Source organism: Astatotilapia calliptera, chromosome 17, assembly GCF_964374335.1.
Source record: "Astatotilapia calliptera chromosome 17, fAstCal68.1, whole genome shotgun sequence".
Classification (NCBI taxonomy): Eukaryota; Metazoa; Chordata; class Actinopteri; order Cichliformes; family Cichlidae; genus Astatotilapia; species Astatotilapia calliptera.
The window spans coordinates 16,571,286-16,593,387 of record NC_137438.1 but is presented as its reverse complement, the minus strand read 5'-3'; the positions used below and the strand labels follow the sequence as shown (position 1 = coordinate 16,593,387).

Sequence of the window (22,102 nt, the reverse complement as noted above, 5' to 3'; positions counted from 1 at the left end):
GAAATCAGTTACTATCCACGCTTCATATAGAAACACACCTAGGATTAGCAAGTAAACAAGCTTCAATGATTTAGCATAGTAACAGATGAGTTTCCTGTTGCCAACCACTTAGAGCAATGTATGCGATAATGTGATGTAGACAATGAAAAGACAACATGACGGCGTACCGCTCAGAGGTCTTGCATTCAGTCATCTTTTTGTACATCTGTTATACAATTTCATCAACGCGATGTTGGACAAACCTCATGTTCAGCAGATAAGACCTCTTGTTACTGGGTCTACAGACTGATGGGATGCTTACAACAGAGGTTCTTCACTCGCACAACATAAGGATAACAAACAGAAACAAAGCTGTAGAGCCAGTGTGAAGGAAAGAATAAAGAAAACGCTTCAAAAGCCTCCGCTCCTCAGCCTTTTCCTTACAAAAGCCAGGTCTATTGTGAACAAAAATGGATGAGGTGAGGCTACAGCTGGAAGACAATAGTTCATTGGGGACTGCTGCACCCAGCAATACCTGATGAAACGCCCCCTACTTCAAAAACAGTTAAAACATGGGCTGGGTGCTTCTTTGCAGCTACAAGACTGTGTTGAGAATACAGACTGGAGTATTTTTGAATCTCATGACCTGGAGGAGTACACTGCATGCATACTCTCCTAACCACTGTCACCGCTGACAAATGCATCCAGGTGTATGCCAGCCACAAGCCCTGGATGACACGTGAGGTCAGGACCCTGCTTAGTAACAGAAACACTGCTTTCAGGTCGGATGACTTGGAACTGCACAATGCAGCCACGGCAAACCTGAAAAGGGGCATCAGACATGCCAAGCTGGATTATAACAACTAAGGACTATCTCCAGAACAACAACTTGAGGCAACTGTGACTGGGGGTCCAAAACATCACTAACTACAACCCCAGACCCAGGGCTGTGGATGGTGATGTTGTTCTAGCGGAGACGTCTTCTTTGGCCGCTTTGAACAAAAAACACCAGACACAGTCACACCACACACACAGGCCAACACCAGCCACATCTTTGTGTTGGAGAATCATGACATGAGATACATGTTAAGGACAGTTAACAGGACCCCCAGAAATGCAGCAGGACCTGATTGCATCAGGTGCTGAAGGTCTGTACAGACCAGCTCACAACCTGTCCTTAGCACAGACCACTGTCCCATCCTGCCTGAAGGCCTTGACCATTCATGGCTGTCCCAAAAGGAACACCACCAGCAGCCTAGTTAACTTCCACCCAGTGGTTCTCACTCCATTCGTTATCAAGTGTTTTGAGAACCTGGTCAAAAGTCACGTAATTCGAGGACCATGTAAATTGAACCCCCACAAGTTTACACAGAGGGATAATAGAGGATGCCGTAGCCACTGCTAGCTGCACAACCTTGATTCATTTAGAGCACAAGGGCAGTTATGCTAGGCTTCTTTTCACTGACTTCAGCTCAGCATTTAACACAAACACCCCTAGCAGACTGGGAACAAAACTAATCAACCTCCTCCTCCCATACTCCATCTGACTCTGGATTAAGGACTTCCTGAGAGTCCGCCCACAGTGAGTTAAAGAAGGGCCCAAACTTTACCCAACATTCAGCCTCAACATTGGCTTGCCATAGGGATGTGTGCCGACTCTCCTGCTGTACACTCTCTACACACCCGACTGCACCCCACTCACCCAAGCAACTCAATAGTGAATTTCACAGATGACATGACAGCGGTTGGACTCATCATGGGGGAAGATGAGTGTGCATACAGGGACAAGGTAGAGAAACTGGCATCATGGTGCAGCAGCAACGACCTTTTCCTCAACACCACAAAAACAAAAGAAATAATAGTGAACTTCAGGAGAAGCACATCTAATCGTCATATACATCAATGGGTACTGTGTGGAGAGGTTCTGACTTGAAGGTTCTGGGCTTGTGCCTGAGTGATGACCTAACCCAGAAAACCAACACCTGCGATGACCAAGAACCCACAGCAGCAGACAAGTATAGCACGCTTCAATATTTCCTGCATGACCAAGTGAACTTAACAACATCTAAAGAATAATTCAATCAAATATTCACAACACACATATGACAAGGCTGTTGCAATAATAAATAATAAACAATAAATGAACATTGTTACATCTTTACTAACCTGTGCAATACCCAACCTGTGTAACCAATACACAATGACTGAAGCACACACACACACACACACACACACACACACACACACGCATGTATATATCTATTTATTTATATTTCTATACTGTTTCTACTGTGTTTATTTACTAGAAAGGTTTTTAATTTTGTATTTTTGTGAATAGTTAGATTGCTTTCTTTGCACTGAATGAGACCGCATATAATTTTGTTGCACTTTTGGCATATTGACGATAAAAAGACTTCTCGCTGCTTGTCTTCCTGTAAAAGTCATCACACACTGCTGGTGATAAACAGTATCCATTTCCAAGGTGGTGGTAAGATCTGTTAAAATCCAGGCCATAGAAAATAGTCACACACAACGGTTTACAAAGTGTGAGGCTACTGTAGTTATAATTAATTGAGTTATTACACTTTAAATAATTACTCAGAGAGGCAATTAGTCCAGCTGATTCAGTTACATTATCTTGTCCATGAGTGCTAACCACCGCACCACTGTACGGCTTCAGTATCTTGTAATTTGCTAAAATGTTGACAGTGGACACACAATCCCTCACCAGTAACATATCTGCTTGCTTTTTTCTGTAAAATATGCTAAATCAGACTTTTTTTATCTGCTTTTGGTGTCTTCAGCAGCATTAACTTTTCATGGTTATGTTTAGGCATTATTAACCACACTTTGGTTGTGGTGACAGAAGGATTGTGAGTCTGTAGTGAACAAGAGACAACATATTCACCACTACTCATACAACACTACTACACGTTTCATTCACCCAACGAAACACATTCATGCCTAAGCATATGCATGATTACACACCATCTTACACAAGGAAGACAAGGGATGGGAATTTCTAACAAGTTAGCAGTTACGATTCCATGATCAATATCACTTATTGATTCAATTCCTTATTGATTCTCATTGCGCTCTTAAAGACATCAATGGTCATCAGTGTTGGAGTCAAAAAAGTAATGGATTGCACAAAACACTTTTATTCAAAGTAAAGCAGTACATTACTTAATTACTCCCAGTAGAAAGTAATTCATTATTCAACTCGTTACGTTACATTGAGTTTCTCCATAACCCAATTACTAGTGAACAATTTAAACCTTTAGGTTACAGTTCCACACAGCAAAACAAATCCCCATCTTAATGAGCACACACATATGATCTTTCTCTTAGCGTTTAGGTATAAACACAAAGCCGACAAGACGAAGCAAAGATAAAAACCAGCCCAAAGAGTCTTCAAAGCGACGTCCACAGTGATTCTGCTTTAGAAACATGAAATGGTAGAAACGGAGGCTGCAGCCTGACTGTTCATCGCTGCTTTTGTTACCAGTTAAAGTTCAGGGTCTGGCTGCTGTGGTCGGTCAGCAGTCACTCAGCTTTAACATACCTCTGGGTTCTTGCTAGCTTAGTGTTAGCATGCTGTCTGTGCAGGCACTTGCAAAGAGGCAAAGTTGTGTTAGCACCATAACGCAGCCGTTTCTGTCTTGGATCCAGTTTGCACTTTACAACTGGGCTCTCATTCTATGCAGTAGAAATAAAAGTTCAGTCCATATCCCTGCTGTACACTGCTCTACTGCACACAAACTGAAATCAGCTGATTGTAGTGCAAGTGGAACCAATAAGCAGGATCAATAAGTAAGCAGACTAACAATTCCAAGGAAGTGAGCTGCTGGGAACACTGGCTCTCAAATCCCTACTTAAGAACTCAAGGAGCATGAGATCAATTTATCCACCTTCCAACTGGTGGACAACCCGCGCTACCACCTGAGCCACAGGTACCAGTTTAACTACAAGACTGCGGCAGCAATTCTTAGTTTGCATTACTTTTACTTCTTATCCTCAACCTTTAACTACACCATCCAATTGTCACTGGCTAATACAGCAAATAAAGCAGATATGTGAGTTTTCTTTTGACTTGGTTCTCTAAAGTAATATATGAAACATAAAAACTCACACAATCAGGGTGGCGAGAAGAAGGTGGTGTAAAGCGGGCTAAGATTCTGATGCTTTTGATCCAAACAACAAGAACAACTGCATTTGAGTCCAGAACTACTTATCTCAAACCTTTCAATTATTACTGTACCCGTGAATCCAGATTTGTTTAAAATGACCTTTTTTGAACAAATCAATAATCTGAATGGACTGACCTGCAGTAATGATTTGCATGAGGCTAAATGACCCCTGGATATTCCCAGCCTTCATTTATTAACACACCCACATGAGCTTGTTAAGTTCTGGGGACAAACTGCCACGATGTGTTCCACACCCTGACTTTCAAGGCAATCAGCGTGATAAAAACACATCCATATTTTTGATGTTGGCAGCTGAAGAACACCGGCCTGGGAGGCTGGATTCACGTCGACTCTACACTCTATTCAAATTCAGCCTGTTTTGTTTATATCAGGAAAGACAGATTTACATGAACAGCATAAGAACCTGTTCGGCCTCATTAAAGAAAATACTATTAAATAGGCGCATGGAGGAAACAGGAGGATTTGCACATACACCAAACAAGTCCTGATCCAGCTGGATTTCTGTCGTTAATTTCCCACCTCCCTGCACTGATCATGGCGAACAGAGGGGTGCGATTTTCCTCAATGTGGTTAATTCATTATAGGAACACCGAACCTCCCACGCAGAACTACTAAATGAGAAAAAGCTGTTCACGCCTGTGTTATAAAAAACATTGATGTGTTGGGATTTGGCGGAATTTGGTGTTGCGGTTTCTCTACGCTCGAGAGTTAACCACTCATTAACTGAGCTGAGAAACTATTTTGTTTGTTTGTTGTTCTTCATAATTATAGTGAATAAGGAGACATATGTAGATCTGACTGTGATTGGGCCATGCACCTCTAATTCTAGTGCCGCGCCATGGGAGTCGCCTCGATCCATCACAAGGACGAGATGCTGCAAAGGAGGATTTCTCTATTCGAGCCTCCTCTCGAAGTGATAAGGTGCATTTCCTGTCAGCATCTACTTATGAAAGCAGGTTAGCAGCATTCCAGCAAAGAGATGGGAATTTAGACCGACAGGTGCAACAGCATCTAGCCTCCACGCATCGCTCCTTCCACGCTGACAAATATCCAGATACAACCACCCCGGCGAATAACTAACAACCGAGGGAGATGACAGGGAAAGACACTAAATTCGCACATATGTTCTGCGTGGAAATCCTTGAATCGTGGGAGCGAATACGTGGCGAACTAGCTAGTAAGCACAGCCACCAAGCGAACCGCGGCTGCTAGTCTCATCTCTGGGCTGGCTGCCTCCCTTGGTTCGTGCTCGTTTTTCCCCTCAACAAGCAAAACAGTGCGAGTGTTGCTGGACTTACCTCTCGGCCATTTTCCCGACGGTTTTTAAAATCCGTTCAAGATAAATCCCACAACATCTCCCATGTTGCCTAAATTGCGGTTACCGTCACCGAGTCGGTCATCCGTTCCAGACTTCTATCAAGCCGCCAAAATTAAGGTACAACACATCCGACCATTACTTTCAGCATAAAAGCTTCTCGCCAACGATGTAGGGTCCCAGTGACTGGAGAAACGTTTTATGCAGTTGGGAAGTCCACCGTCAACAAGCACTATACTGCAGCCTGGGTGATCTTATGTCAGCTGTTGTAACATGACAGCAGTTTACTACACTGTTATCCCACAATACGAAGCTCATGTAAAATCACAACCAGAAAATTTGAACGGCAAGATCTCAAGTTTTACCGAGGGACATCTGGAAACCGTCCCTAATGACACACCTATCAACAAAAGCACAAGAGGAAAATATATATATAAAATTTCTGATAGCATCTGCTGTGGGCTTCTTTTTAGTACCACAATGCTTTCCACAGCTTTATGTGGAGGGGAGGCAGGTCTACTGTGTGCCTCCTAAAGTCCACGATCATCTCCTTTGTCTTTGTGGTGTTTCACCGACCTGAGGAATATTTACAGATGCAAATGATCAACAATTTGAAAAACACACCCATCAAAGCAGTTCATCATAATCACTCACTGATGTGAAATCAATGTCAAATATGCCTGTCTAGACATATACTGACAGTAGGTTATTATTAGGTACTATTTGGACCGTTAAAGTGCTGAACTAAATCCTGTACTTACAAGAGAACCTCTGGTGGATGCCTTAGACTAGGTTTAAAATTGGGTTTAAGGCTGGCTGACAATTGAGATTGTTTTTTTTATGGTTTTGTGACCAGTTTTTATTGTTGCAGTTGTGCTAGCAGGATAAGAAATGTATTTGGTGTCTTCACAAAGACAGCAGGCATCTATCTGTGCATGCCGTTTTAACCCTAAGTGGACATTCAGAGCATTTGCTGCCTAGACCTGCTTCCTAGATTTTTCCATTGTAAAGAGTTTCTATGCTCCTGTTAACACATCAACATTTGCTCATTTGGTTTATTTTATTTCATGTTATTATTAGAGAGGATAATATGTTGTAGAGGAAAGGGGGTGAGAGCCAGGTTGTAGAAAGACAGGAGAAAGTGGCAGAGGAATATAAAAGGGTCAGAAAGACGAGAGTGGCAAAAGTCTAGGATGTAACTGTTGCATCTGCAACAGAACACACAAAGAGAAACACACAACAACTGAACAAAACAAAGTTGGGTACACAAACAAACATACAATTTTGCTGTGATTTGTGTGTGTGCATATGTGGGAAAGAGTGAGAATGTGTGTGTCTTTGTATGAGCGTTCGTCATGAAACGTACTTGAGGATGAGAGACTGGAACAAGGCCCCCAAGGAGCTAGAGGCAGACGGCCCCAGACCCAATAGATCTGGGGTGTCTGCAGCCCTTTTTGCCTCAGCTCTTCACCGCCTCTTCTTCTTTAAAATATTCAAAATTGTTTTGGGTCTGCATCCATCACTTCTTTTACCCTCCCAAAAATGGGCATGATGAAAGCTGATTGTTTAAACCACATTATCAGTTTCAGGTGAATGTGGATGAAATGTCTCTGAGAAGCCTGAAAACAGAACGTTGTCCCTCATGCTGCGGGCCTGAAGCACAACAGTTTTCTTCTGAGAGCCAGGTCATTCATTCAGTGAAGGATTTCACCAACTCTCTGAGGGCCACGTTTTCAGCAACGGGTGTTTCCACCTGCTGCTGGCTGAACTCCTCAGACTCATGCAGCGCCAGAAAGTCTTTATGAAGGAGTTCCAGCGAGGCATGTTTTAAAGCTGGAAAGTTTTTGCATCTATGGACGCCAAAATGTACATCATATCACTGCTGTGTGGAGAAACTGGTTCCAACAGAGTTTTCGGGGCGGTTTCATTTCAAGGATGGCATTCCTTTGCTGCCTAACAATTTATAGTTAGAATGATTTTTCCTTTCATGCACAACCCCCATGCACACAACTAACCTCCACCCACTCTGCCTCCAACTACGCCCGAGCCAAACCAGGGTTTGATGGACCAGGGTCTCTGTGTGGCCTGGGTCCACCAGGCTACGGTGGACCCAGGCCCTTGGAACCTTACTGGTATGCAGGTACATCCCTCTCAAGCTAAGGGAGAGTGTTGTAGGGCCGGGAACATGGAGCACCTGTCCCATCTTCATCCGCAGGCATTTTTTTTTTTTTTTTTTGGGTATACCATCTCTAACCTCTGGGACCTGTGGAGAAACAGAAGAGAGAGTAGGATTAGATGGATCTGCCGGCCACTACTGCAGCGGATCACAGGGATGATCCACCATCATCTGGGCTAGCACCTCCACCGGTAATGCCGTCCACCAGTCTGTAATCACACAGACCGGGTTTTAGACAACACTTTAGCATGAAGTGGCAGAGAGCTGTGATAATGACAGTTTATTTACTTTTACAAAAACATTTGACAAAAATTGTCCTCAGGAGTTTTCAATTTCCACAGGCCACAGTGTCTGGCTTTCTCGGCTGGCCCCACCCCTGCATCCTGCTTACAGCACCCCTCTCCAGGTCCATGCCAACGTGCGTCTACTCACAAAAGGGAAGGCATGATTAGATTATGAGGGTCAGCTGTGTGGGTCAGCCTTCCCTGACACCACACCCTGCTCCACCCATCCCCTACAGCTAAGCCACAAACCACAACCCGCCACACTTAGCTAATTTAAAGGCAAATCTCCAATCTTCCTTTTATCTCTAAAATTCTTGAAAGAATAGTTGTAAAACAGCTAAAAAACCATTTGCAGATAAATAATTTATTTGAAGCATTTCAGTCCTGTTTCAGAACTCATCACAGTACAGAAACAGCGATAGTGAAGGTTAATAATGGCTCATGTCTAGGGAGGCCTGCTGGACCTCAGTGCGATACTGCATACAGGTGAACACAATATTTTGTTACAGGGATTAGAGCATGTCGTAGGAATTAAAGGTGCAGTAGCTTCGGTCATAGCTAATAGACTCCAATATATCCATGTACATGGGAAGTTGTCTTCATGCACAAAGGATAATTATCAGTTCCACACGATTCCATGCTTGGACTAATTCTGTTTACATTATACATGCTTCCCTTAGGTAGTATCATTCGAAGGCACACAATACATTTTCATTGCTATGTAGTTGACACCCAGCTTAATCTATCCATGAAGCCGATTAGTTAAACTGCAGAAATGTCTTAAAGACATAAAGAGCTGGATCACCTGTAATAAATCTTAGAAACATGGTGTCTGATCATACGTATTCTGGATGGCATTACCTTGGCCTTCAGTAACACTGTGAGAATTCTTGTATTCATTTCTCACCATGATATGTCCTTTAATGTGCATATTAGGTAAATATGAAGGACTGATTTCTTGTATTTGCACAAGAGCTCTAAAATCAGAAACATCCTGTCTCAGATGCTGAAAAGCCAGTTCATGCATTTACTACTTATAGGCTGGACTATTGTAATTTGTTATTATTGGGCTGTCCTAAAAACTTTTGGAAAAGCCTTCAGTTCAATTAAAATGGTACAATGTTGAATCAGCTAAAGGCTGCTGCAAAATGCTTTAAAGTATAAAGGACATTTAAAATGAAAATTTCAAATTATAAATGAATTGAATTGAACTTTATTAGCTCCACACTCAACTACAAAAATGCATGTGCTCCCTGTGGCAAAAACATTCACACTTTTCCTTACTCATCCCTTCTGATAACACTGACCTGGTATTATTCTGCGTCTATTATGTGATACACTGATAATGGGTCTTTCTGGTTTTTGTAGAGTCAGCCTAAAACTATAACCAGTGCATTATTATTTAGCTTGTCTGTTTTCAGTCTTCCCATTATTTGTTTATTATTATATTATTTATTATTCATTCTTTTATGATTTCTTTTATTCCTTTCAAAATGTATGAAATTATGATCACAGAAAGGTCCCTTTAGCATTTGGTCCAGCATCTAGAAAGCATCACATTGGTCGAGTTTTTCACCATGACAGTGATCCCAAATACACTGACAATGGGTTAGGTTTAGAGTTAGGGTTACACCTGGGTAAATGCAACATTGATTTGCTTTACCACAGCCCAGACCTTATAATTACTTAAGCAGTTTTGGGTTATCTTGACAGAGAACAGGACAAAAGACAGCCAACATCCAAAGAAGATCTTTGGAATGTCCTTCAAGAAGCTTCAAGAGAACTATTCCTGAAGACTATTTCAAGAAATTACAAGAAAGAAAAGTTTTCTACAGCCATTGGTCTGTATTTTGAAATCTTCCATCCTGGCAGCAGTGTAAGGTGAGCGGTTCTCAGACGTAGATATCTCCACTTTCTGGGATTTAAATAAAGCTGCTAGGGCAAAATATGGATCACAAGTAGTTTCTCGTCATATCTTCGTTTTTCCTTTATGATACATGATCCAAGTGGTTTCGGCTCGAGACAGGTGGAAAAAACAACACTTTTTTCTTAAGTAACAGTGACTGTCCACTGTTGGGCACCATGATACCGCCCAGGGTAGCAAATCGATCACGTGACTGAAAACTATGACTATGGCAACTATTCCCGATTTTCCTAGCAAATGTGGGACAAAAGAGATGATGGGTGGCTCAAGATCACACAGTATTGTAGTTATGGGTTTAATGGGAGGCTAGACTACCCTGCAGCACTGCAGGTAAACTAAAGCTTATCGGTGGTGTAGTAAGGAAAATGTCGGCTTGTTATTTATATTACAGAAAAGCCAGCGGGAGAGTGGAATATGTAAACAAATTTAATTAACCTGAACGACACCGGCATCACCCCGTGCTTAGTGATGGGTGTAACCGGTCTCGTGCCTGCTGATCACTGCACAGGGCACACAGACGGAGGCCTTTAAAGCCTGCTTTGAACTCGCTCGTAGCTTCTTCCAAAACAACTGTTAATCATTCATAAGTCAAATATATTTTCATAACGTAACCGACGTTTTAAGCCTTCCTTCTTCCATCGGACACCCACATTTTCATTTTCATCGTCCCTGGCTAAAAACTGCAGGAAAGCAGGCGCCTCCTCCGATCTCCTTCCGATCGAACACGAGCATTCCCGAAAAATAAACCGTGGTCTGTTTCCATTGGTGAAACGCTCGTCCAATGAACCAGGGCCATCTGTGTGGGATTCAACGCTGTTAGATTTCTCAGCTTACGTTTCCTTCATCGGACTTTCAACCTCATCGTTTCACCACCTGCTACCAGACTGCAGCTAGCATCATGAAGTTTCCGGTGGTAATTACTGTAGTTTTGGCATCGTTAGCGCTAACTATCGACGCTACGGTTTACTTCAAGGAACAGTTTCTGGATGGAGGTAGAACACAGTCCATTTCATATCTGCTTGTCTTACACGAATGATTGCATTAAAAAAAAAAAGTCAACGTCTTCACGGCAGTTCACATTAAATCTCTTATTTGGTAATTTAATTAAAGACAACTTAATATATGCTCCTGGAATTTTTAAGGTAACTTACTCTATAAATTGAACCCATTGGTATAGATGAGTGGCTGGCTGAAAATAATAGCGTAATACATTAGTAAAGCATACGCTCCAATGTTATTTTTTAAGTTAAATGTGTCTAAATGTCGTCTAGTACTGGGTTAAGGGCGCAGCTATTTTCTATTTTCCTATGTTAGTCAAACCATGCAGAACCGTGCTGGAACCTTTATGGGTAAAAGCATTTGGATAAAATATTTGGAGCCCCTTAATTTTTTTTAAACAGAAAAACTTTAAACCCTGTCACTGCATATAGGAGTTCATTTATATAATCTCAAAGTTTTTCACTTTTATCATCATGTTGAGTAATTGCATTTGGAGTCCTCAGTAGGTTTGTGGAACAAGCAGTGTAATAAATGTGCATGGTGGCTTGGTGTTAATGTAACCAGAATCAGAGGAATTACAGTGAGTAACCAGTGGGGTTGCATTAATGTGTTTCAGATGGATGGAAGAGCCGTTGGGTCGAGTCGAAACATAAATCAGATTATGGACAGTGGAAACTGAGTTCTGGAAACTTTTATGGGGATGCTGAAGCTGATAAAGGTACGAATACTATGTTGTGTTAGAAACACAACTGATACGGCTTAATTTGTTAAAATTGTGTTATTTGCATAGACCAAGAGTTGGTGTCTTATCATGCAAATGCAGCTAACACAGGTTTGCCAATGTAAATGTGAGCACAGGGTCAGACAGATTATACTCAGGACTGGAATATCCTGCAAAGAGCCTCCAGTGCTCTCATGGCCTTTGATACTCCAATTCCAAACCTATTTTAAATTTGGATACTCAAAAACAAAAAAAAAAGATTTGTACTATCAGTAATCTTCCCATTTGGTAACCTTAGATTAGTTTTCCCCATTCCAAATTTCTATTACACTGATAAAATAGTTAATATTGGGCTTTAATTACAGATGGAAGAATTATAAATATGACTGATAGTCATAGAGTGCATGGATGTAAACACAGTGCTCTGACCCAATGCAAAAGTACCCTTTTTTGTCCAGAGAATTTTCCCTGTCACTGTCTTGGCTCTTTGAAACCAGAAGTCCTGAGCAGGCTGCAAATCTGACTAAAAGTATGGGACATTTATATAGCGCAGCCCCATCATCAACTTTTTGGGTACTATTGGAAACCATGATTGTACAGAAGAGGATTAGGGCCACTGGGAAAAAAATTGGGCAAGTCTTTTTTTTCCTCTTTTTTCTGAGAAAAAAAGTCTGAATTCTGAGATTAAACTTAGAATTCTGAGAAATTCTGACTTTTTCATCAGAATTATTTTTCTTAGAATTCTGAGATTAAAGTCAGAATTTTCTCAGAATTCTGTGAAAAAAGTCTGAATTCTGAGATTAAAGTCAGAATTTTCTCAGAATTCTGACTTTTTAATCAGAATTCTGGAAAAGAAGAAAAAAAAATGTGCCCACTTTTTATTTTAGTGGCCTAATCCTCTTCCGATACAAAATAAAGACAGTTTTATTTCAGATTTTAGAATCTCTGACATTGTTGAAGTGAAACATTGAACCACAAAATTCTGTTAGTGCAAAAGAAGAATAGAATTAAGAAATTTAGGGTGTCAAAAATGTGGCCCGTGGGTGAGAATCAGCTTGCCAGGGGTCTGTTTGTTTGACTGGATGGGTCTTGAACATGTGAAAAATCCCTAATTATTCAATGGTTTTCATTCTAGTGCAGTTCCTACTATTCAAGATGTAGTTTCAGAATACCAGCATTAGTGCATACGATTATAGAAACAGACATATTACTTTTATTTTTCTTAAGGCATTTCAGGCTGCTCAGTGTTCATATGGATATTTTAAGAATATACTTCTTTACATGCCTTTACTGAAATTAGAAAGAGTTGTGCATTTATATTCAGTCTATATTGGTAGTAATAATAATAATAATAATAATAATCACTTTTGTGCTCATTCTAGGTATCCGGACCAGCCAGGATGCCCACTTTTATGCCCTGTCAGCCCACTTTGAGCCATTTAGCAATGAGGGAAAGCCCCTGGTCATCCAGTTCACTGTCAAGCATGAGCAGAAGATAGACTGTGGAGGTGGTTACGTCAAGCTCTTCCCCGATGAGCTTGACCAGAGTGACATGCATGGAGACTCCCAGTATTACATCATGTTTGGTGAGTCTTGGAGAGACACTGAAGCCTGAAACCAGAACATGATGTTTTTCCATCTGACTTTGAGCTGTTCGAAATGACGTCCTTCTTTTGTAATCATGGTATATAATCATATCATAATGTGGCCTGTGTACACAGGGCCTGACATTTGTGGATACAGCACAAAAAAGGTTCATGTGATAATTAACTACAAGGGTCAGAACCATCTTATCAAGAAAGACATCAAATGCAAGGTAGCTATGCACCAAGACTGTTAAATAATTTCCCTTTTTAAATTTTGTAAACCATGAATCTGTTAGAGATTTCCCATAAATTCTCTCCATGTCATCCTTCAGGATGATGAGCTGACCCACTTGTACACACTGATTGTGAATCCAGACCAGACATATGAGGTGAAGATCGACAATGAGAAGGTAGAGTCTGGCTCCTTTGAGGACGACTGGGACATGCTGCCCTTAAAGAAGATCAAGGACCCTGAAGCTAAGAAGCCAAGCGACTGGGATGACAGGGCTAAGATTGACGATCCCAGTGACACAAAGCCTGAAGTAACATGACTTAAAATGATTTTAGATTACTTGCAATAAAGCTATACAGATGTTCTGAGATTAAAGTCCCAAATTTACAATAAAATCTTGAACATGGTGTTAATGATGTTGAGCATTTTCTTATTGTTCAATTTTGTTGTAATGCATAATTTCATTAGGCCATCCACTGCAGCCAGAATACACTGAATAGTGCCAATTGTGGGTTGATAATGTTGATCCAGTCTTACATTAATGTTGCCATTCCTTGTTTTTCTTGGAACAGCCAGGATGGAGCTATTTGTACTCTTGGACAAGTCCTGTTTTGATTGGCATCTCTGATTGGTAACTTCAGTGCTGCTGTCTTCCAGGACTGGGACAAGCCAGAGACGATCCCTGACCCTGATGCCAAGAAGCCTGATGACTGGGACGAGGACATGGATGGAGAGTGGGAGCCCCCCATGATCGCCAATCCAGAGTATAAAGTATGGGCTGCATTGCTTGAGGTTTACCGAAAAAGTGAAGAATTTCTATTGGAGGTCTTTTTACTAGTATAAAGGGAAGAAAATGTAACTTATTCTCTAATACCTTTGTAGGGGGAATGGAAACCCAAACAAATTGACAACCCTGACTACAAGGGAACATGGGTCCACCCTGAGATAGACAACCCAGAGTACACTCAGGATGCTACTATGTATAAATTTAACAACATTGGAGTCCTGGGCCTGGATCTGTGGCAGGTAATTATTCTACACTACTCCCCTATTAGGGTCTGTTATAAATAAAATGTTACAAAACAGTTTCTTTCATGTAAAAATGAAACTACATTGCGGTTTATTTATTTCAAGACAAATAAATTTATAATGTATCTGTATGTCACGACAATATAATATTGCATTGTTTATTTTGTTTGTTTGTTTTGTTTGTTTTTTCATTGAAAGGTCAAATCTGGAACCATTTTTGACAACTTTCTGATTACCGACGATGTGAAAGAGGCAGAGGAATTTGGAAAGGAAACCTGGGGAAAAACCAAGGTAGGACTGTTTAGATGTAAATGGTCTAATGGGGGGTTTCAATTTAAAACCCTCTGTCAGAATACAGCCTGAAATCAGTTCTAGTCAGAATTAAGGGCAACACAATAAATAGACCATGCATATGTAGCTTTACAGAGTTGATCAGACATTTTCCAAAGAAAGAAGATAACTTCTCAACAGCTTTCATGTAGTCTGTAATGTTTCCACAGCTCACAGCTGATCCGGATAAGTGGTTTAGGGCATGTAAACAAGCAATAAAACTATCACATGTGAGCAGTTCTCTAGGTATTTAAACAGGGAAGATGGTACTTCTTGTAGCTTAAGCAACATTAACTATAAGGCCACTTCAACTCTTGAGCAGCTTATTGCAAATTGATTCTTTGAGCAACTTTTGAAATTCCATATTGGCAGTACAGGTTGAGTTTCTTCACCTAATAAGTTTGTCAGTATTATACCATCTAACATTTAATGGTTGGCACATTATTCATGATCATGATGATTGTTTTCTAGGTCCAAATGATTACTGGTTCTCATTTGGGGAAGAAATAGTTTTAGTTCCATAATTTATTATGGAACAAAGAGTTTTGGTCTAGCTTGTTATTTTGATGTTTGTTTTGTGTACCTTGTTTGTTTACATTTTTTGTGCTTGTTTTTTTATTGAGAACTCGTGGTTCTCAGTCAAACTTGGTGTACTTAACATAAAAAGGACCCGAACTAAAAGTTTGGCAGGTGATAAAACAAAAGGATTTTAAGGAAGACAAAGAATGTAGCTTTTAGGTTCAGCATTGGTTCACACTGCAGGTGACAGTTCAGTACTCCCCTATTGTGGATTCACTTTCCATTATGTTAAACATTAACACTGTTCTTCACCTGCCTAGGGACCAGAGAAGAAAATGAAGGATGAGCAGGAAGATATGGAAAGGAAACTGAGGGAGGAAGAGGAGAAGGAGAAGAACAAGGAGGACGCTGAAGGTGATGATGAGGATGACAAAGAGGATGATGAGAAGTCAGATGATGATGCTGGGATAGAAGAGGACAATAATGGCAAACCAAAGGACGAGTTGTAACGGTGTGAGGTGTGTGTGTGTGTTCCTCAGGTTCAAATGACAGACACAGAAAATGGGCTGATGCCATCTGGACTGTAGCTTTTCATATAGCAGCCTTTTATTCCGGTGGGATGTTTGAGGGATGGGATTTTTTTCTTGATTCCCATGCATTTTTCTCTCCAAACCATCAAATAGGAGAAGGGTTTGTTTATGCTTGTGTTTGGTATATACATGGATTTTCTGATTTAATGTGATTTTTTTCTTTTCTTTTTTTCCCCTTTGGAAATCCCATAACTTGAGCGTCTGTGATGTCTGGTTGTGCACTTTGATCTCTATCATACCATGATGCACTGTTTGTTTTCTGAGGTGATCCTTTCGTAAATTATTCAAATATTATATTTGTTTGTGGACATGACAGTTCACAACGTTTTTGAGTTTGTTCATAAGTCCTCTGTGTGATATGTGTGTGCGTGCGCGTGTGTGCATTCCCAATGTTTTGATTGAGTATCTTTACTTTGTGAACACAGTTTTGAGTTAATAAATTGAAGCTTCTCAACTTTGCTGTTTTTCATTACTTTCAGTCGTTGATCTCTGTTGCCTGCCTAACTTTGGCGGTTTCTTTCACACTGAGTGATTTTAATCTGTGTATACAGCAAGAGACATGAGAAGTGCAAGTATTAAAGTATTTGTGTGTTATTTATGTGGCATGCTCATTTCAGAAGCTGGAAAACAAATTAAGTCACCCACTCCCAGTACATTTATAAATCATTGACCAAACAAAGTCTAATTTGCCATTCACCATGCATCCTTTTTAAAAAAAAATTTATTATTTTTTGTTTTGCATATTTGTATAGCTCATTTATTGTGACGCACTGGGCTGCAGCTTGCTTCAGTTGATGTCGCTGATTACATTTGAACATTTTAAATGTTTCATTCAGCGTGATCAGCTGACTGAGTTTGACAGGCGAGCTTTGAATAGACAAAAACCAAATAGTTGCATTGATAGCTCTAATCCCTGGCAATCTGTACTAAAGGGACTATATGTGAGTTAAATTTGGAGGCTCTAATTAAAAATTCTAATCTCCTTGAGGTAGCTGTGTTGTGATTTAAACTGAATTTAATTGAATTATAATCATTGTAAATATTTTTGTGCTTAGAGTTGGGTATTTCCGACAGGATGTGAAGTCAACAGCATGTCATACTGTGACTCCAGCAGTAGATGGCGTGGGTGGCCAGCATGCTCAGCGGCACTAAGACAGCTGAGTCACACATATACACAGAGCCGGAAAAATACTGACAAAAAAAGAGCTGCTGCTGTTGAGAAATTCTTCCGAGTCCACTGTTGTCCGAGAACCACCGGAAAGATGCTAACTATAACACTGAAGACACTCCAACAGCAGACGTTCAGAATCGAAATAGACCCAGAACTGACGGTGAGTAGAAGTTAACGGGGCCGAAGTAAACATGGTCGGGCTCGGGGGGCTGGCTGAGGCATGCGGGAATTTTACCCGGTGTGGGGAAATAGCCATAGTAAAGGGTGTTTAAATTGAGATAAATCAGTTTTGTTTGTTTTTTTTATTACAAACCCCCCAAAATAAATAACATTACGTCGATGTGACAAAAATGCTTCCAGACAAGTTATCAGTTCTGCAGTATCGCAGAGTTCACATAAGGTACTATAGCGCAGGAAAGACAGGAATAGAGCACATTTTCCTTCAAAATAAAATAATAAAACACTATCGAAAAGTCGGCTCCATCCCAACCACAACCATGCGGAAGAAGCTACATGAATGGAAGATCTGCAGTTTACTCATGGATGGTGTTTGCGTATTCACTGGGTTTCGTTGTGATGTTATGCAGTGAATAAGCAGCATGTGTGTACGTTGAAATAACAGACCGGAAATATGTGTTTTTTTATTTCACTTGACACTGTTTCACTCGGACTTGTTTCAGTATATCACCATGAATGACGGTGCAGTATTTTAAGCCTGTCCGCAAATGTAACACTGGGATGGCTGATCGTTAAATCTGTTAGATTAAAAAAAAAGTTTCCCCATCAAATAATAGTTCATCAAATTAAATTATGTTTATTAAGCTAATAACGTTTTTAATAACGTTTTAAGTATTATGTCATGTTAATGGCAGGGACTGTAACAATCATTGGCATCACACAGTGTTTGGTGTTTAGTTCTTCTTTACATGTCTTCTTATCAGTTGGTTATGCAAATATATACTGATGTAAAAGTGTACCATGAGCTATAAATGAGCTTATAGCTTTTTATGTAACTGTCAAGTCATTTTAAAAATGTAAAATTGCTCAATTCATTACTATTATCTTTTTAAAATGGAAATTTCACCCAACACATTTATTTTCCCAAGTGGACCTTTTGTTATACTGGTGCGCTTGATTGCCATGAGGTTTGTCACATGGACTGTGCATTGAGCTGGCTCCAGAGAAAAGAGGGTAAAGATATTGAACCAGCTTAAAACAAACTACAGGCATATGTTGTTTTATTACAAGCGACTCAGAGACCTGCCGCATGAACTTAAAACACCTTTGTTTCCTAATGTGTTCTCAGCCTGCTATAGCTCCAGGCAGAGGAATGTAGTGATTTTAACACATAAAATATTAATTTCACAGTATTCACAGTTATAGATCCAGAGGGAAGAATTCTAATTATTAAATTATCCATACTTAACAAAAAGTTCTGTATTGTAAGTGTATACGGCTGCTCATTCTTCCACGTTTTTTTTACTGCACTCTCCCTAGATTGCTTACTTGTTCTTGGGGGCGACCTCAACTTTGGACTAAATGAAGAAATGGACAGCTGAATTCAGCAGGAACTCAGCGCAATTGGCTGTCCACAAATATAGTTAAACAGTACATGATCAATTTCAGACTTTGCGATGCATGGCGTTCCTTCCACCCTAACCGTAAGAAGTATACTTTATTCTCACATATCCATCACTCCTACTCTCGTTTCTATTATTTCCTAGTCAGCAGCTCACTGTAAAGTGACATTTCAGACACTGAGATGCACTGAGATACTGAGATGCTCCTGTATCTTTGATTCTAATAAGTAAGAAAATCATTCCACCAAGTAAAAACTGGAGATTAAATACATCATTGCTTAAAGATGAAGATTTTATTAAATATTTAAAAAACAGTGAGCTTTATATTTAGACTGTAATGATCTGCCTGGACCATCAGCATCTGTTTTCTGGGAAGCAGGAAAAGCTGTGATGAGAGGTAAAATAATTTAATTCTCGTCACATAAAAAGAAAAGAGAAAACAAACGTATTCAGGAATTAGAAGAAATAATCAAATCGTAGAAGTGTCCTCCCAGGAACAGGAAAATTCTGAAAAAAATACATAAACAAAACTAGAATTAAATGAAATTTTCAATAAAAAAAATCAATTCTTACTACAAAGACTGCTTGCAAAAGTTTGAACATGGTAACAATTCAGGTCGATTTCTAGCCAACCAGTTAAAAATAAATAAAGAAAAATGACTATAGGTGCCATTAAAGACTTATCTGGGAACACATTATATGACCCTGAAAGAATAAACAACACTTTCAGGAAATTTTACAAAACTTCATATTACCAACAGATGAACCCATCAAAAAACGAAATCGATCCATTACTTGACAACGTAATCTTTCTGAAAGGATCAGACAGTCAAGCAATGTCACTGGCTTCACCGCTGACATCAGGTGAACTCCAGAAAGCCCTGAAAAGTACGCAAAATAGTAAGGCTCCAGGTCCAGATGGATTTCAAGTAGAGCATTCTGGCACCAGTATTCCACAGAATGCTGCAGGAAATCAAGGAAAATGTCAGACTACCACCAAATATGAATTCTCCCAACATTAGTCTCCTACTAAAACCAGGCTATAGTGATCGAGAGCATAAAATGCAAGAACGTAGAACATAAAATCAGTCTTTATGCAGATGATGTGTTATTTTTTCTCCAACACTCACAAACCACTCTCTTTTTGAGGTAATTATATTAAAAAACAATCTCAAGAGTTTCAGATTATTCGATAAGCTGATTAAAATATATCTATCAGTCTGGTCTCAGATATGTTTAAAAACCTTTAAATTGATTAGAAATCCCAGTCTACAATTAATACAATGCAAAATACTACACAGACTGCACTATACAGGTCAACAGATGTTCATGATGGGTTTTACATCATGTAACAACTGGTCATACACCTGACAATTACATCCACGCTCTTTGGTTCTGTCCACCTGTTCAGAGGTTTTGCCGTGCGATATGTGAAGACTTGTCAAAGTGTCTGAAATGTAGCATTCCAGCCTCCCCTTCAGTTTGCTTATTGGGCGACTTACATGATGGCACTACAGAGATGAATACAGTTCACATGGCTCTCACCGCCCTATGCATCGCCAAGAAGACTCTCCTCATGAACTGGAGGGTTTTGGGGGTTCTCCGCCACCGGGCTGGGGTTTTGGCTGGGCCTGGGGGGCTTGGGTCCTGGTTAGTGTGTTGCCAGGGTGGTGGTGATTGCATGCACGGTGGCCCAGCCCTGGTGCGGGGGCCTCTGGTGCATCAGTGGAACTCGGGGGGGGGGGGGGGGGGGCTCTTCAGCTGCCAGGGTGGTGGTCTCTGCTTAACCACTAAACGTTATTAGGGAAAATAACGTATTCTGATGCTGATACTTGTGTTGAAAGTGTGGACTTCAAACTCTGTACCAGTTTTAACATTGTGTTGATGGGCTACATAAAACCAGAGTTATGATAAGAAAAATACTTCATGTTTTTTTCTGAATACTATCATCACATCTAGTGCGGGAAGAAACAGTAAAAACAGTAGTGATGTCAGGCCTGCAGGTTATCCCTGTGATTTGTTCGCTGTCTTGTGGTGAACAGAAACTATTTTTGGAGTGGCACAAAGAATTTGTGTGGCATCTTATTGTGATACCTAATTGTTTTGTAATTTTAATTTTAGTAGTAGTTTTAAATGGTTGTACAAAGAAAACCCACAAGGCATTAGCTGTTTAAATTTACAATGTATATTTGCATTTAAACAATAAACATGTTTGTGGTTTTTACAGTAAAAAATATAACTTTTTCCAACTTGGATTTTATGATTTTTGTGTAATTTTAGATCAATTCTGTTAACACGGTGTCTTAATATAAAACAATAACTCTAAATTCAGACATGTGAGGTTGTGCTGAAGAGAATGATATCAAACAAGGCAAGTTTTAAAGGTGAAATACAAAGACAAAATCAAAAGTAGTGAAAAACGGCCAATTAAACCCTGGACCTGGAGGGTTAATTAGCCAACAGCTGCCAGGTGTGGCTCATCAGGAGGGTCGAGGGGCACAGGGTGGGAGATGCTTTCTGGAACAAGCCATCGGAAGACAAAACACACATACAGACAGAGAGAGACAGCAGGCCAGTACAGGAGGACCCAGGGGATCATAGTTTAACATGCAAAGAGGTGCAGCTGTTAAAAAGAATTCACAGACTAATAAAAGGCATAAATTAATCCACATCAACTTATAACAATATTCTAATTAGAAATCCTCATGAGAACCAGGAGATGTAATACAGCAACACTTTGTGTCTCCGGTTAAAGTAAGGAAATCTCCCAAAAAGTCAAAGTAATTGTATTTAACATCACTGTACTTGTGATTATTTATTACAGTTGTATAAAGCGCTTTGACTGCTCAGAAGAGTAGAAAAGCGCTATATAAGAACCAGTCCATTATTTATTTTTCAATTTAGGAAAATATTTTCTTTAAAAACTCTGATTTTAATATGTCACGTAAAAACAATGAACAGCCTTGTTTTTTGTGACAGATGTATGCAGTTAAACTGTCAAAACATATTAGGCAGCGTTGTGGCAAAATGGCATAACTGGAATTATAAAAGCAACAATCAAACTCTTAACTGTGCTCTCATTTTAAATAGTTACATCTTCAGTTATATCGATAATCACAAATAATCACTTTGACGTGAGACAGTGAGATAAATGGATCTGTCAGTTCGCAGACAAAGGATAGTAAGAAGAGCTCATTCCACCTAATATTTCTTGATATGTTTGACAGGTGAAAGCCCTGAAGGAGAAAATAGAAGAGCACAGAGGTAAAGATGCATTTCCTTCAGTGGGACAGAAACTCATCTATGCAGGTAAGCTTGAGGGTTAAGAGAAAATAATAGCTGATTTTTAATCAGACGTTGTTTCTCATGTCATTACCTCAAAAAAAAAATAGTAATAATAATTTACCCAGTATAATTAATTTGGGAAATGCAGACTGCAAACACACTATAATTATA

At 39.9% G+C, this 22,102-nt stretch overlaps 2 protein-coding genes across 4 annotated transcripts in view; one reads left to right on the top strand and one right to left on the bottom strand.

Moving 5' to 3' along the window:
- arhgap39 (Rho GTPase activating protein 39) overlaps positions 1-5,630 on the bottom strand; it is a 65,497-nt gene extending 59,867 nt beyond the window's left edge. For 2 of the 3 annotated variants that reach the window (XM_026146463.2, XM_026146465.2), the window contains exon 1: positions 5,489-5,630. In XM_026146463.2, coding sequence (XP_026002248.2) covers positions 5,489-5,499 — 11 coding nt within the window. In that variant the 5' untranslated portion in view covers positions 5,500-5,630. The remainder of the gene's footprint in view (positions 1-5,488) is intronic. The other variant, XM_080292163.1, reaches the window with a different exon arrangement.
- A 5,033-nt stretch (positions 5,631-10,663) lies between these two features.
- Positions 10,664-22,102, top strand: part of rad23ab (RAD23 homolog A, nucleotide excision repair protein b) — a 28,436-nt gene continuing 16,997 nt past the window's right edge. The window contains exons 1-11 of the mRNA XM_026147980.2: positions 10,664-10,881; positions 11,505-11,606; positions 12,992-13,195; positions 13,331-13,425; positions 13,528-13,737; positions 14,085-14,198; positions 14,310-14,453; positions 14,655-14,747; positions 15,626-15,810; positions 16,953-17,226; positions 21,874-21,955. Of these exons, the coding sequence (XP_026003765.2) occupies positions 10,788-10,881; positions 11,505-11,606; positions 12,992-13,195; positions 13,331-13,425; positions 13,528-13,737; positions 14,085-14,198; positions 14,310-14,453; positions 14,655-14,747; positions 15,626-15,810; positions 16,953-17,226; positions 21,874-21,955 (1,597 nt within the window). The 5' untranslated portion in view covers positions 10,664-10,787. The remainder of the gene's footprint in view (positions 10,882-11,504; positions 11,607-12,991; positions 13,196-13,330; positions 13,426-13,527; positions 13,738-14,084; positions 14,199-14,309; positions 14,454-14,654; positions 14,748-15,625; positions 15,811-16,952; positions 17,227-21,873; positions 21,956-22,102) is intronic.